General features: G+C 41.3%; 1 protein-coding gene across 5 annotated transcripts in view; it reads right to left on the bottom strand.

Annotated features, from left to right (window-relative positions):
- Phf12 (PHD finger protein 12) overlaps positions 1 to 17,054 on the bottom strand; it is a 44,224-nt gene that overhangs the window by 9,416 nt on the left and 17,754 nt on the right. For all 5 annotated transcript variants that reach the window (XR_011705148.1, XR_003581107.3, XM_027924407.3 and 2 more), the window contains 5 exons: positions 11,015 to 11,087; positions 8,077 to 8,470; positions 6,499 to 6,619; positions 4,535 to 4,667; positions 2,090 to 2,254 (listed from right to left, as the gene is read on the bottom strand). Coding sequence is in view for 3 of the 5 variants with exons in the window: in XM_027924407.3 (XP_027780208.1) it covers positions 2,090 to 2,254; positions 4,535 to 4,667; positions 6,499 to 6,619; positions 8,077 to 8,470; positions 11,015 to 11,087 (886 nt within the window). In the remaining 2 variants the exon portion in view is untranslated. The remainder of the gene's footprint in view (positions 1 to 2,089; positions 2,255 to 4,534; positions 4,668 to 6,498; positions 6,620 to 8,076; positions 8,471 to 11,014; positions 11,088 to 17,054) is intronic.

Genomic DNA, 17,054 nt, shown 5'->3' with positions numbered 1-17,054 from the left:
AGCTTGCCCTCAAGGAGCTCACAGCCTAGTATGGAGAAAACCCAGAAATATTACAATACATGTAATTGATCCTAGAATAGAAGCATGTCGGGCTGGGGATGTGGCTCAGGCGGTAGCGCGCTTGCCTGGCATGTGTGTGGCCCGGGTTCGATCCTCAGCACCACATACAGACAAAGATGTTGTGTCCGCCAAATAGTAAAAAAAAATAAATATTAAAAAAATTCTCTCTCTCTCTCCCTCTTTCTTTAAAAAAAAAAAAAAAAAAGAATAGAAGCATGTCAGAGTTGCTATCAAAAACAAACAAACAAAAAGGAGAGTGCTTTTTTTAGTTCAGGGGACAGGAGCTTGGGATTAAGGAAGATTTTATAGCAAGTATTTGAACCAAGACTTGGAAAGTTGAGAAAGAATTTCTAGGCAGATAAAGGGGAAATAAAGGTTGGAGCAACATGTATGGCACAGAGATGTGAAAGCACTTGGTGGATTTGGAAAACATCCAGAGAACCAACAGATTTGTTTACTAAAACCTTATGGAATATGGGAAAAACTGGAAATGGTTTCCAGAATTTTGGCCTCAGGGACTGGGTAGAGATCACTATCATTCACTGACACTGGAAATATAGAGGGAAAGCAGATTCTGAGAGACTAAGACTTTTGGTCTAGGGTAGGTTGAGACTGAGCTTATCTGTAGTATGGGCAAACAGAACTGCATGAGAAAAAAGGCAAAGAATAAGGAGGTAGGAGTCATCAGCTGGTACCTTGGGCTTTTTGAGATCAACATCAATTAGAGGAGGAGGATGGAACAGTGGGCTAGTCTAAGGCTTCCTAGAAAAGAGTGAAATGGTAGGTGAAGGAGGAACTCCTAACATAGATAAAGTTCTCAGCAGATTTTACCTATACTGTTACAACTAAGAGTAAAGGCCACTGTCCTATGTTGCTATAGTCCTCATTTCACTCTTAAACTGTCCTATTACAAAAGGTTTATCAGGTAACTCATGCCCTGTTGTTGATTTTCCTTGATAACAGGGAAACATTTAATAACATGGAGGGAGCCAGGTGTGGTGGCCACATGGCTTGGGAGGCTAAGGCAGGAGAATCACGAGTTCAAAGCCAGCCTCAGCAATAGCAAGGCGCTAAGCAACTCAGTGAGACCCTGTCTCTAAATAACATACAAAATAGGGCTAGGGGTTTGAGGTTGTGGCTCAGTGGTAGAGTGCTCACCTAGCACGCGCGGGGCCCTGGGTCGATCCTCAGCACCACATAAAAATAAATAAACAAAGGTATTTGTCCATCTACAACTAAATATATATATATATATATAAAACAACAACAACAAAAAAAACAGGGCTGGGAATTTGGCTCAGTGGTCGAGTGTCCCTGAGTTCAATTCCAGGTAACAAAAAAAAAAAACAGTGGAGGAGGAACAAAACAATGATGGGACTTTATCAAGGCCTCCTGGGCGTTTACTTCAGTAGTCAGGCTTGCTTCTCTGTCTACACAGTAAATCACACAGTCTTGATTACTTGCAGATCCATTTAACTGAGGTCTGAGTTTAAAGTGTGGCTGCCATCAAGTGGCCACTTTTGAGAATTGCTGTTTTTTTGCTGGTATATAGGACTGTGAGTTTATCTCAAAAGAGAAAGATCCAGATGGCTCTTGGACAGAAGACATATAATGGGGACAGACAGGGTGACTTCAGGTGAGGAGAAATTGACATCCAAGCACAACTAGGTTTGGTGGCATGGGCTGAAGAGTGCTTATCTTTGGAGGACCAGAGACTTGCAGACTTTGAAAGCCTACTTGAGGCTTGGCCCTCAACATGCTCAAGTACTAAAATATAAGTTTAACATTCATTATTTGGGCTGGGGATATAGCTCAGTTGGTAGAGTGCTTGCTTTGCATGCACAGGCCCTGGGTTCAATCCCCAGCACCACAAACAAACAAACGTTTATTACTTGCTGAGATACCAAAGACAAATCTCTAGGTCTTCACGGTCTCCATGTTTGTAAAACTGGGAAAATGGCCCTCTCTATTTATCAAGCAAAGGCAATCAGGACACCATCATCCTGCCTGTACCAGATCTGTGACTCACCTTCAGGCTTCTTCTTTTGACTGACTGGAGCACACGGCGGTTAGGAGGGTGCTTCTTATGGATTCGGTTCAGGAAGTCCACTTTGACGACATGCTGCGAAATGGTGTCCTGGAAACGATCAAACACCTGGCACCGATTGCTCAGTGTCATATTCTTCTGGTTCAGCTAGAGACAAACCAGAAATACCCTTGTGGTGAATCTTGAAAGGTATCCCCACCTTTAGGTAGCCCCATTCTCTGAGATATTAAAAACAACAACAAAAAACCAGAATTTTTCAGCCAAATGGGATCCTTCAGTCAGGGACAAGATGCCAACACTCTTGCTAGAGAGTAAGGCAACATGGATGAGACTTTCCTCCTCAGCTGATATGTTCCTGTTTCCCAGTGAGGCTCAAAGAAAGGAAACAGAGAATTAGTCAAGAAGTATCCTTAAGAATTCAGCCTGACAGTCGTCAGTTCTAGTTCAGAGTACTCTGTCAGGGTATCCTCCCAGCAACACCAGGTTTCAGACCCCCAAGAGACCCAAACTCCCAACAGGAAGGGACTCACAGAGAAAGCAGGACTGTTCCTACAGAGGAGCTTGTCCAATAGTTGGATGAGGATCCTATATGCCCTGCCCCTTTCCTGCTCTAGGGTTCAAGGGAGCACCTCTGTGAACCCATCCTGATACGACAGTCTTCCTTCATGGAAGGGGGGAAACTTGGTCACCTCTTAAGAGGCTAACAGGAAAGAAGAAAGAAGAGTTTCTGCAATGCCTACTGAAGGTATGGAGAACCCACGCCACTCTCCTCTTCCTCATTTGGTTCCCTACGCTTAAGTTCAAAAGAAAGAATCTCCTTTGGAAGCTTCCTAATTGGCAAATTAGGCACAACCTTTAAGTGGCTAATAAAATTAGCTAATTAGTAATTTCTCATTCACTGGAAAGTTGCTCTTTAAGATCTGTATTTGGATAAACTGCTTATGGTCTTTTTTTTTTTTTTCCTGGTTTGGCAGGAAGCAAAGAGTCACTCACAATGAGCCTTAGAGACACTTCCTTTTTTTTTTTTTTTTAAATATTTATTTTTTAGTTGTAGGTGGACACAATATCTTTATTTCATTTGTAAGTGGTGCTGAGGATCAAACCCAGTGCCTTATGCGTGCTAGACGAGTGATCTACCACTGAGCCACAACCCCAGCCTGAGACACTTCCTCTTAGATAAATCTAAGTGGCACGAATCAAAAGAATACAAAGTAACTCTTCCATATACAAAGAAGATCAAATGCAGGGCCTCACAAATGCTAGTTAGCACCTCACCACTAACTAACATTCCCAGGCTCCATGTATGGCAGTCTTTAATTATTTCATGACTAATGTCATTTGGTAGATGATGTTCTTTTTTGTTTCCAGTGCTGGGCATTGAACTCAGGGCTAGGCAAGTGCTCTACTATTGAGCTATATTCCTCATCCCAGATTTGACAATGTCCTTTTTTTTTTTCCTTCCCCTTTTTGGTACCAGGAAGTGAACCCAGGGGGTGCTTAACCACTGAGCCACATCCCAGCCCTTTTATATACATATATTTTTTGGTACCAGGGATTGAACTCAGGGGCACTCACTCGACCACTAAGACATATCCCTAGCCCTATTTTTTGTATTTTATTTAGAGACAGGGTCTCAGTTGAGTTGCTTAGTGCCTTGTCCTTGCTGAGGCTGGCTTTGAACTCATGATCCTCCTGTCTCAGCCTCCAGAGCCACTGGGATTATAGGTGTGCACCACCACGCCCGGCTTCTTTTATATTTTGAGACAGGGTCTTTCTAAGTTGCTTAGGCTGGCCTTGAACCTTCAGTCCTCTTGCCTTAGTTATTGGGATTACAGACTATGCCACAATGCTTTTAAGCAGCTACCTTTTTGGTTTGGAAAGGTTTCTCATAAGTAAGGGTCTCCTCCTGGAGCCCTCTCCCATTCCATCTTGTTATCTGTTCTAACTGCCTAGAAGGACAAATCCTTTTGGAGATAGCTAATGACAGCTGTGTTCTAGCCTTGGAAAGAAGTGTAGAAAATGTATCCAAGACTCCTGGTGATAACAACATTCATTCCTTTTTTTTTTTTTTTTAGTTGTAGACAGACACAATACCTTTATTTTATTTATTTTTATGTGGTATTAAGGATCAAACCTGAAGCCTCACACATGCTAGGCAAGTGCTCTACCACTGAGCTATATCCCTAGCCCCACAACATTCATTATTTCAACTTACTGAACACCAATACATGTGGTTATAAAGAATTAAAGCAACAGAAGAAATGAACCTTATTTGGAGACTGCGACACATATATTCCAGATAGCCAACCATTTATTTCCTTATTATTGTGAACTCTGGAACAAAGCTGATCTTAATATGCTTTCTACTGAATCAGTCCACACCCCAGCTGTGCCCATAGAGGATTGATTGGACACTGCTGTGCTTACCACCACATGTTCGATGTGATTCGGACACATCCATCTGCCCAGGGGCATGGCAGTGAGCGGTGGCTCGAGGCAGTCCATATGAAACAGGAGGGGGCAATAGTCACACTGGATGAGAGGGGCCACACGGCAGCTCCTGCCAAAAGAAAAAGAGATGTTGGCCACATCTGTATTAAGATGGGAAAATTCAGAATAATTCTGCACTGTGGAACAACCCCCTTTCCTTAATCCTAACAGCATTTTCCCACATCTTCCTACCCCAATGATTCAGTTATACTTCTGATCAGAAAGGTGGCTGAATTTGGGGGCTACCACCAGGTTCTCCATTATTCTCTCTTCTGACAAGAATGTCTCTTGTGATGACTTGAATGTTTATTTGGAGTACAGCTAAAGGGGCTGCCAGAGCAAGAATGGTCAAAGGTCATACCCACTGGAGAAGACAGTGAACTCTGCTCTCTACTCCTTAAAAGAGAGAAAGTACTTTGTCTATTTCCCTATAGCTTTTGTTGTGAGATACTTCTTACTTTTGTTATTGATATAGAATACCTTTCCCCCCCTTCAGCATTGGGGATAAACCCCAGGAGCGCTTTATCACTGAGCTATACTCCTGCGCCCCCCCCCCCCGCCACCGCTTTAAAATTTTTTTTTGTAGTTGCAGATGGACAGAATGCCTTTATTTTGTCTATTTTTATGTGGTGCTGAGGATCTAACCCAGTGCCTCACACATGCTAGGCAAGCTCTCTACTGCTAAGCTACAGCCCCAGCCCACTCCTGGCCCTTTTTTCAAAGAATTTTGAGACAAGGTCTCCTTAAGCACCCTGTTTGGTGACTTATGATCCTCCTGCTCCAGCCTCTTGGGTACCTGGGATTAAAGGTGTGTGCCACCACATCCATTAAATACTACCTTCTTCTTCTTCTTTTTTAATTTTTTTTTGGGGGGGGGTGGGGCTGAGGATTGAACTCAGGGACACTTGACCGCTGAGCCACATCCCCATCTCAATTTTTGTATTTTATTGAGAAATAGGGTCTCACTGAGTTGCTAAGTGCCTCATCATTGCTGAGGCTGGCTTTGAACTTGTGATCCTCCTGTCTCAGCCTCCTAAGCTGCTGGGATTACAGGCATGTACTACCATGCCCAAATTGTTTTTGATAGCTATTTTCTCCTGCTATCCTATCCTGACCATAATGTAGTCCTTCTAACATACCCTAGCCAACAAGTTCAGCTTCAGTAATTGAAGTAGCTGATTTCTGTCACTGAGATCCTATTTGAAGAAATCCAGTGACCCAAGGAAGATATAACTGGGGTAGTACAGGGGCTATTTCTAAATAAATCATTCAGACCAAACTACCATATATACTTGTACTTTTTGTTTTTGGTACTGGGGATTGAACTACCATATATACTTGTACTTGGGGATTAAACTACCATATATACTTGTACTTTTTGTTTTTGGTACTGGGGATTGAACTCAGGGGCACTTGACCACTGAGCCACATCCCCACCCCTATTTTGTATTTTATTTAGAGACAAGGTCTGAGTTGCTTAGTGCCTCGCTTTTACTGAGGCTGGCTTTGAACCTGTGATCCTCCTGCCTCTACTCCTAAATTGCTGGGATTACAGGTGTGTACCACCATGCCCGGCATCTTTACTGATTTCAAAACACTTTGTCTTTTCCAGGAACATGATGCCTTACCGACCATAATTTTTCCTGTTCTCTAATCTAAATAATCTCATGCTTCAATTCAAGACCAATTTTTCTTGTTCTAGTCTCTAGCAACATAGTTAATAGTACTCCTGTACTATTATTCTTCAGGGAATTTATTAATACTTTCAAGGCTCTGGTCATTCAATCAGTCAATTTCTATGTATTCATACCATCAATAAATAAAGAGGTGATAGAAGAAAAAAAAAATGCACCATTTGCTGAATATATAAAGGAAGAGCCCTTTGGTATAGAAGAAAATACCTGTTACACGTGAAGCAGACTTTGACGGGTAAGGGAACAAGACCATTGTGATCTAACTCATGCTGTGTCTTCTTTACATTTTTCCCTGTGGTTTCCTCCTTTCTTCTCCTCTTGCTAGAACCTAGAAGAGAAATTGGTGATGCTGAACTGCCCAGACATGGATCTTTCTGAGGCCCCCAGAGCTGGTTTCGAGTGAGAAAATGAATAGGAAGAGAGGAAAAAGGAGACTCAGATATAAGTCAGAGACTGTTCATGAGGGAGCAAAAGTCACCTGTTCTATAGCAGTAACACATCTGTTTTACAAACAGCAAGTGATCAGAAACCTGGGTTTGACACTGGCAACCTAAGAAATATAAATGCCCAAGTCAAATGGTCAACAAAGACTATTCTGTGAAGGTAGCTGAAGAAAAGACTACAAATTTACATTTTTATAGAAATCAGAAATGCCTTGATTCCATATGCATCTTTTAAAACTTTCCACCAATTTCTCTTTCTCTAGCAAGAAAAATATATCTAAAAGCTTTGTGGTATCAATGGTATCAAATAGAAACCAAGACTTGGTTAAAAAAAAAAAATAAAAGAGGGTAATTGGTAATAGACAGATATTACAAATTGGTAATTTAGTAATATCTATCAGAGCTATCAATGCATACTGACCCAGCAATTCTAATATTAGGAATTTAACCTACATATAATACCCACATATCTATTACATGTAGTACACAATGATGTAATTACAAAGTTATTTGTTGAAGCACTATCTTGGTAACAAAAGATTAGGAACAACCTAAATGTCAGTTAATAGGAAACTGGCTAAATTGTGGCACATCTGTACAATGGACCATTATGCAAGCACAAAAAAAAATTGAGGAACTTCTATATTAATATATTAATACCTCTAGAATATTTTGTGAAGTGAAAAAAAGCAAGGTGCAGAACAGTATATCTAGTATGTTATTTAAGGAAAAAATACACACACGTATCTGTATTTGCTTATACACGCACAAAGAAATTCTAGGATACACAAGAATCAACCAGTGGTTTCCTGTGAAGGGTAGGAAGGTGGATAACAGGCGTGGAAGGGAAATTTTTCATTGTAAGTGTTCATATTTTATATATATTTTTTGGTGTGTGTGTGGTCTTGGGGATTGAACCCAGGCGTACATTACCAACAAACTACATACCCAGTCCTTTTACTTTTCTAAGACAGGGTCTTGCTAAGTTGCTGAGGCTGGCCTTGAACCTGAGATCCTCCTGCCTCTTGAGTCGCTTGGATTACAGGAGTGTGCCACCAGGCCCAGCTTATATTTTTAATTTTGCACCACATGAAAGTAGCATCAATTTGGAAAAAAAAATAGAAGATACTGAGAAGGGGCAGGAAAGGAGTTTGGAGACTCAAAAAAAAATGGAATATTGAATAAGCACTGTACTAGCTAAAAACCTTCAAAGATCTCTCCAGGCATAACAAGGAATAGGAATGTGAGACAGTGGCTACACAGGCAACACTGCTCTTTGATGGATGATAATCCTTTGGGGAAGCTGGGGTAGGGGAGGAGATATGATGATGGTGTGGCTAACCTGGTAGTGCAGTGGTACAAGTCAGTTCATTGGGCAACTGAAATTGGGTGGGGTTCCGCTCCATGGCGGCAGCAATAAGCAGCTCAAAAGGCCGCCTCAGCTGGGGCTGCACATAGTCCGGCTCTGCTGCTACTGGCTCCTCGTCCACATCAATGATGTCCTCATCAACGTCGTTCTGCTCAGAGGTGGGAGTCTCTGTGCTGGCGCTGGATGTGGGGGTGCCAGGCCGGCTGGCTCTCCTTTCCAGAATCCGGGCATGGGCAATGGCCTTGAGTTCAGTTTTGCTAGCTGATCTGTCCAACAAGTCAGTGTCACTGCTGGGTGATGTAGTCCGTTTGCCAGTTTTGTCCACCAGTCCATTGACATGGCCCAGCTCCTTTTTCTGCTCTCGTTTCTGTGCAAATGAATAGGTGGGCCCATCATGAAAAGTACCACAAAATAGAAAGAGATGCGTGTACAATGTCCTGCTAGATCATTAATGAAAATCACAAAGTCCCTTACATATCACAGAATCATTCACCTTGGGACTTGGTCTGTTAAAGTTGACACACTAAATTGAACTAAACTAAAGCTGAGAAAACTATTGCAGGGGGGAAATCACCAAAAAGTATTGGAAAATTAGAAACAATTACACAAATTACACATCATTAACTATAACTCATCATGATACATATCATGTGTATACAAAGTACAGGTTCAAAAGGCTAAAAAATTAACACAATGAGAATAAATTTAATAAGAATAACAGTGAAAATCAACAAGAGCATTGTAGTCTGCTTTGGAGCATCCTGACTTTCTGATGACTTTTAAAACTTTGCTAAAATAGAGAAAATGTTCCAAAGCAAAGGTAAAACAGGCCAGTAGAGTTCCCCTTTCAGGGAGGCCGGGTGCTGGCACATAAAATAATTAACTACAAGGCAGAGCTGATAGCGTGTGGAGGTCAATCATGGTGTCCAAGAAAGATGGCTTCCAGTGTTTCAACTTTAACTAGAACTCTGAAAGTGACACTTCTTAGAAGATGGAGAAATGGAAAAAGCTTAAGTGTATTCAGTAGGACTGGATGACTGATAATACATTTTCCTCTAGGATTCCAAATAGACTGGCCAAGGGAAGGTTTAACACTGGTCTCCGGTCAGAAGATCTGGGATCTTGTCCCAGTTCTGCCACCGATTCCCTCTGACCTTGGGTGACTCAGGCTGGTGGGCAGAAATTTCTCTACCTACAAAGCGAGATGAGTAAAACTTTATTCTCTTTTTCTGGGAAAAATGGTAGAGACAAAGAAGGTCACATATTTGAAAGGGATGGCTCTGAGCTGGGGAAAGACCTAGCTTCCACTAGGAATCATGATAGGACCTAAACATCAGAGGCCCAGAGGATATTTCATTTTAATCGACTTCATTATAAATACAGGAGCCCCAAACAGAGTGATGATGGTGAAAAAGGCAGATTTGTACCAGTAAACAAAGAGGTCCATGTGAAAGCAGGTCGGAGTGGCAACTAGGAGAAGCACCCTATTTTGAAAAAAGCTTACTATAATTCCCAGCAAGTAGCCCTGCTTCTAAAAAAAAAGAAAAAAAAAAACTGATAAAAGACACAACAACAGAGCTTTAAAATGAGATAGAATTTGGTTCAAATATTGGCTCTGTCAATTCCTTTGAGTCCATGGGAAAAGTTATTCTACATTTCTCAGTCTCAGTTTCTTCCTTTCTAAAATAGAGATCTACTACTAGCATCCTTAGATGGCTGCACAGATTAAATGAAATAAAAGTAAATAGCAAAACACCTAGCATATGATAGGTACCGATATAATGTTAGTTCCTTTTCTCAATCCTCATTTTCTGGCTTTACCTCTTCTGTTTCGTTCCTCCCAACCCTTTCAGGTCCAGCTTCTTTGCATGGCAAGTTCCTGAAAGGCCTTCTGGCTGGCAGGTATCTCCAACTGGCCTAGTTCTAATCTAATTGAGGATGCACAGGAAAGGATGTTGGAAGCAGCCTGGTTTATGGACTTTAAAAATTAAACTATAGCTGTGGTTAGGTGACTGACTTGGCTTGGGCTTCCTTTTTAATAGGAACTCTTGTGCACACACTGAAAAAAGATCAGTTTATCTTCTTTTTAAAGGCCCCAAACTGTTACAGACATAAACCACAATCTGTGAATCATCTCCTCATCCTGTTTCTGCAATCAAGGAAGTCATTCTCCATTGTGACATCATATTCAGGGGCCAGGAAAAGGTGGTGATGTCACAACAAAGGAAAATTGCTGGGTGTATAATTAGTGTGCAGGAGGGCAAGGGTTGGCTAACAACTTACAAATTCTAATCCACAGCCTGTAATCTGAAGATTGGGTCAGTCATAATCTGAGTGGAAACGCTTCTACTTCCTTTTTGACAAGTGAGAATTTAACTCTTATACCTAACAAAAATTCTCAAAGCAGGAAATAATGAACCATGTTCCTAAAGCCAGTACTGAATTATCAAAGCCAAGGGAAGGGTAGGTGAAGAGAAAAATGGGTTCAAAATCCTCTCCCCAATACACCTGGCCAAGTCTCTGGAAACCAGTGACTTATTTGCCTTAGGTAAGAAGAAAAACCCCTTTTCCATCAAACTGGAGAAGTGGCCTTTCCTCTGCTGTTTCCCAGCTATGGCTGCCACATTCAGGCCATTTACAGGAGGTCGGTAAGATCAGACTACTCCTGTCACCAGTAACTAAATGTAGCTCAGTAAATTAACACACTTCTGCCCATTTTAGCAACCATGTTTGGATTTTTAGGCCCTACTAGATTCCAAACAGTCACCATGGGGTGAGTAGGGTGATTTCAGGACTGAGAAGAAACACGAAGGGATGAAAATGCCTTCAGGGTCAGGCAATCTTAGCTCCAGAGTATCAGTGCTCTAGATCTGGCATTGTGAGCAAAGCCTTCAGGAAGCAGCATTATTACCTTTCGGCGAACAGTGCACCGGTGACACATCCACTCCCCGGGAGGCAACATCTCTTCACTCAGTGGAGGGTTACTGTGAGGAAAAGACAAGGGCAAGACTAAGTAACTAACCCTTTGATGCAGCAGGAAAAAGCCTAGGTAGGCCTGGCACAAGCTGCATGTTCCTAAACTCCTATTTTGGCCCGTCCTTCAGAACTGAGATCTTATCCTTCAAAATGCTTACTCAGCATCATTTATAATCAGTTGATCAATGAATATTCCTTCTCAACCTTAAAGAAGCCAAATCCAGCTCTATTAACACTGAACTTGTGGGAAAAGAAATAAAGAACTAGTTTGGAGCCTGAAGAATCATTCTCAAACTCTGCACAATGCCAATAAAATCACCAAGAGGTCTTCCACAGTTTTTAAAGTCTTTCAGTCTAACCCTAAGCTCTTCCACTTGCTGTTCAAAGTCCCCTGCCACATAGCCCCATTCCATCTTCCTTGGCCAACATCAGCTACCCTCCCTCCTGATTAAACTGAAAACTTGCTATTTCTTCCTTTGGAATACCCTTCCTTTAGGAAAGCTATGCCTGTCAAAACTCTCTCTCTCTTTTTTTTTTTTGCCATCCTTTAAGGCCTGCCTCAATCAACCTGTGGTGGATTCAAAATGGCTGCAAATTTTTGTTCCGCCTCCCATTCAGAGGTAGTTCATTTCCCATCTGTACAATTGGGCTTGTTTTGTGATTTGCTTTGATCAACAGAATGCAGCAGAGATGACGTGGTATAACTTCCAAGCCTGAGCTTTATAAGATCTGCAGATTCCACTTTTATGTGCTTGGAATGTTCCATCTCAGAGCCCTGCTGTCATGCTGGGAGAAGCCACAAGGAGGATACTTGAGGTGCTCCAATGAACAGCTTCAGGTGAACTCCAAGTCAACAGGCAGTACCAGATACTGCTATGTGAATGTGTCATCTTGGACATACCAGCTCAATCTGTCCTCCAAACAACTGCAGTGTCTGCCAGCAACACGTGGAACAGAAAACCATCCAGCTGATCCCAGTCAACCTTCAGAATTGTGAAAGATAATAGCTAGTTTCTGTTTCAAGCCACTGAGTTTTGGGGTAGTTTGTTATGCAGTAATAGATAACCAGACACAGTTCTCTCTCCATGAGCTCTTTCCAGATTATATGTGTAACTTGTATCTCTTTCTGCATGGTTTAGTTGTCATTTTTTGGCACTTGTATTTTGCTTTGTGTCATAGTTCTCTTATTTATTTTTTGCTGCCTTATTTTTTGGTTTCCATACCAACCTTTCCCCAATGCCAAGGATTGAACCCCAGGGCCTTTTGCCTGTTAGGTAAGTGCTCTGTCACTGAGCTAAATCCCCAAACCCTCTTAATTTATTTATTACTATTTTTTCAACTACAGAGACCAAGACAATGATTGCATCTCCTCCCTCTTTGTATTTCTGTAATAAGGAGGTTGTATATGCAGGAGATACAAAATCAAGACTGAATCAAAATGAGCTGTGTAGGGCTGGGCCTCACAGATCCTCGAGGTCACTGATTTCCATTAAGGTACACCAAAAGCCATGAGACTATTAAATCCTTGAGAGTCACATTTCTACTGCTTATAACAGTGGTTCTCTCTCTCTCTTTTTCTGGAGGACTGAGCACTGAGGTGCAGCCTCAGATCCCCTCTGTTTTGATACTGGGGATTGAATCCAGGGGCTCTTTACCACCAATATGTAATTTTTATTTTGAGAAAGAGTCTCGCTAAATTGCCAAGGCTGGTCTTGAACTTTTGATCTTCCTGCCTCAAGCCTCCCAAGTCACTGAGATTATAGGTATGCACCACTGTGCCTAGCCAACAACAGTGGTTCTCAAAGTATGGTTCCCGTTCAGCAGCAACACAGCATCCAGGAATTTATTAGGAATGCAAATTCTGACGCCATTTCAGATCTACTGAATCAAAATTTCTAGGATGGGGCTTAGCCATTGATGTTTAACAAGACCTCAAAGTGATTCTGTTGAACATCAAAGCCTAAAAACCACTCTGCACAGAATAAGGTTACATTTATGCTTGTTTAAGAAATTTCTACCTTTTACTCTTGGAGTCACCTTCTTAGAATGGTAGGAAAATTTTTCTTCAAAGAATGTAACAAATAGTAAAAACAACAAATCCCCCAATTCACGTAATTTTAAAAAAACTTTTTATTTTTTATTTTTTAAGTGGACACAATATATTTATTTTACATTTATGTGGTGGTGAGGATCGAACTCAGTGCCTCAAGCATGCTAGGCGAGCACTCTACCACTGAGCCACAACCCCAGCCCAATTCGTGTAGTTTTACAATGCTAAAGGACTCAGCTTTAAATCCTAGGGCTTTTTTACGGTTTCTACTTAAAACAGCACTTTGGCCTGGCAAATTTCCCTAGCTCTTGCCATGTTTCCCTAGAGCCCTAAGCATAAATGCAGATGCTCACCAAACCTTCACAGTTCATTGCTTCCCTTTCTCCCTGTTTCCTTAATAGAATCTCAGGAGGATGCTTACCAGGAAGCAGAAAACTGGAGACATAGTGGTCTGTTGGGACAGGTCTTCAAGCCCTAGAAACCACAGGTGAATGTCACATAAAGTCTTCCCTGGTTCTCTTCAATGTATTTCTACAATAGGCCATATCCAAACTAATGAAATGCATGCATGTCATTTGCAAAGGCCTACAGACTCTGCTATGCTTCAGCAGCTGTCATATTAAAATTAACCCTGAAGGCTGTCACTTCTGATTCTGTTTTTCATCATTTCTTTTCATCTTCCCACTGGCATTGTACCAAGATATCCTACATCAAATATGGAAAGCACAGAAGGGCAAGACAAAGTGATCTGGGCTTAGATCTTTCACCAAGATGTGAATGGTCTCCCAGCTACCCTTCATGCTTCCCTCAATTTCTTCCCAACCTTGCTGACAGAATGATTTATCTAAAACACAATTCAGATCACATCACTCCCCTGATGAAAAAACCCTTCAAAGGCACCCTTCCATCCATTGCAAAATAAAGTTCAAGCTCCTTAGTATTGTGGATTCTGTCTCTTCTGCAGCTCCATCAGTCAGCTGGATCCCTAAACACTGCCCATGCTGTTTCTCACCTCTGTCTCAGCTCATTTCAGTGCCATGGCCCACAATCACACAGACCTTCCCCTTAATTCCACATTTAAACATTGTCTTTTGTGTGTGTGTGTCTTGCAAAAAGAATCCTGGGCATCATTCATGCTAGGGAAGTGCTCTATCACTGAACTATATCTCCAGTCTTCCAATCTTAAACATTTTTAATTTGGGGGCTGGGGCTCAAATCTAGAGAGCTCACTTAGCATGTGCGAGACCCTGGGTTTGACCCTCAGCACCACATAAAAATAAAATAAAGGTATTGTGTCCAACTACAACTAAAAAATTAAATATTTAAAAACATTTTTTTTTTTTTTTTAATTTAAATTGTTTCTTTTGTTGCAATGCTGGGGATCAAGCCTTGGAACTTCTGCAAGCCAGGCAAGTGCTGTAACACTAAACTACATTCCTAGCCTCCCACCTTTTAAGTACTAAGGATTGAACCCAGGGGTGCTTAACTACTGAGCCACATCCCCAGACTTTTTTTTTTTTAATATTTATTTTTTAGTTTTCGGCGGACACAACATCTTTGTTTGTATGTGGTGCTGAGGATCGAACCCGGGCCGCAGGCATGCCAGGCGAGCGCACTACCACTTGAGCCACATCCCCAGACTTTTAAAAATATTTTATTTAGAGTCAGGGTCTTGCTGAGTTGCCGAGTGTCTTGTAAAATTGCTGAGGCTGGCTTTGAACTTGCGATCCTCCCACCTGTCTCTTGAGCTGAGATTACAGGCGTGGGCTACTGTGCCTAGCTCATTTTTGATACTCTCTCCTTCTCAAAATAGGGGTTTAATGCTTAAAATTTTTCTTTAAAGTAGCTCTTTGTAGGTTTTTAAAGTATCAGTTTTAGAGATACTAGGTTTAAGAACACACATTTCCCAGAATTTTCTACACTATGGCCACAGGCTTCTTTTGTTAGATTGCCTTAAAGTAAGGGACAGGAGCTATGAGTTTAAGGAGTGGTCCAAGGAAGTCCAGGTGTTGTCTCCAGGATAAGCACAGAACATCTAGAAGAGTGAGGCCATCATTTCATTACTTGCTTAGATTTGCTGCTTTCTTAGATTCAGAGTAGCCTTTTGAAACAACAAATTTGATAGCCAGGTGCATGCCTATAATCTTAGCAACTCAGGAGGCTGAGGCAAGAGTATCCCAAGTTTGAGGTCAGGCTGGGCAACTCAGGAAGACCCTGTTTCAAATAAAATAAAAAAAAAGAATGAGAAGAAAAAAATACAAAACTGAAAAGGGGGTACCTTGAGAGAAGGCAGTGATATCTAAGAGGATGGACAGGGAAGGAAGGTCTATATTTCTAGGAAATTATCATATGCACAGCTGGAACATAGGCACTGTCACCATAAACCTTTCTTATAATTGTATTTTCTCTCTATTCTAAGCAATTCCTTTTAAGCTTTTTAGAAGGCAGCTTTCAAATCAAATTTCTAGAGGAAAAGAATTTATGAAATGGCTCCAGAAAAGATAGACTGCCTCTGGGAGAGCTCAGGAACCAGTTCCAAAAGAGGTTATTTGCTCCCTATCAGGAAATTTCCAGGGAGAAAGGTGATTGATTCTGCATCCTTGTGGTATCCATGAAGTCGGTTTTAAGGACTTTCCCACCTCAGCTGTCCATCTGGTAATGCTGAGCTTCTTTTACCACTTTCAGCTGCTCACCAGTAAAATCCATGAAAACTCTATGGTGAGACAATGCTGCCTATAAAGATACCAATATGCTTCCTTATCACTAAAGCCTAGAAATAGCAGAATGAGAACTTCATCTACTATATTACAGTTCACAAGTAGTTCAACAGAAGCTGTTATTTGATCCTAACTACCATATTAGGAGATAATTAATTCTAATTCTCATCATACAGGTGAGAAGACTGACTTATTTAAACTCATGGAGCCATTTAAGCAGCAGAACTAAAATCCAAATCAAAGTTTCCTGGCTCTTAATACTCTTGAAACCAAAGGCTATTTTTTTAAATTTATTTTTTATTTTTAGGCAAACACAATATCTTTATTTTGTTTCTATGTGGTGCTGAGAATCAAACCCAGTGCCTCACGCATGCTAGGCGAGCACACTACCACTTGAGCCACATCCCCAGCCCCCAAAGGCTATTTTTTAAAAAGACTTTTAGTAGTTCTCTTATTTCTGGGGAACCCAGTAGGGTACCTTCCTTAACTTAAGGGCCAAACATTTCTTTCAACATCAGTCAATATTTACTGAATTTTCACTGTTCACTAACCATTGAGCTAGGTACCACACTGGAGGATGAATACAAAGCAAAACTAATGATTAGTTTTTTATATTTTATTTAGAGACAGGGCCTCACCAAATTGCCTAACCCTAACAAAAAAAAAAAGTGGGGGGCTGAAAAATGTAGCTCAATGTAGAATATCCCTGGGTTCAAGTCCTGGCACTGGTAAGACAATTAATTAAAAAGACAGGCTGTGCAATTAAGGATTCAGGAGGAAACCACAGTTTCAGAAGCAGATTTATTTCTGCTTCTTGACAAACTACCTGATAACGTTTCTTGAAATGGGAACATTCATCCTGGGAATAAATGTTTAAGTCTAAATAGAGTAGGACAGTGTTTGAACCTTTAGCTTCCTTCTCAGAACTGTTCACATCATAGGAATGTAAACCCTGGAACAGTGTATTCTGTACCCCAGCTGGCTTGTCTTGGAAAACAAGTAGCTCTTTAGTGAACAGGGCAAGAACCTCTATTTTCTGGCTTCAAAACAATATGGCATGAAATACTGTGAGACAGGTAGAGAAGAATGTTCTCTGAGGACTGAGCTCTAGCAGAACATCTTCTCTGTCATGCTTAAGTTTCCTTCCAGATGATCTGTTAAAAACCTTTGGCCTTGGGCTGGGTTGGTGGCTTAGTGGCAGAGCGCTT

Source organism: Marmota flaviventris, chromosome 17 (genome assembly GCF_047511675.1).
Source record: "Marmota flaviventris isolate mMarFla1 chromosome 17, mMarFla1.hap1, whole genome shotgun sequence".
NCBI classification, from domain to species: Eukaryota; Metazoa; Chordata; class Mammalia; order Rodentia; family Sciuridae; genus Marmota; species Marmota flaviventris.
This window is presented reverse-complemented; position numbering and strand designations above follow the sequence as displayed.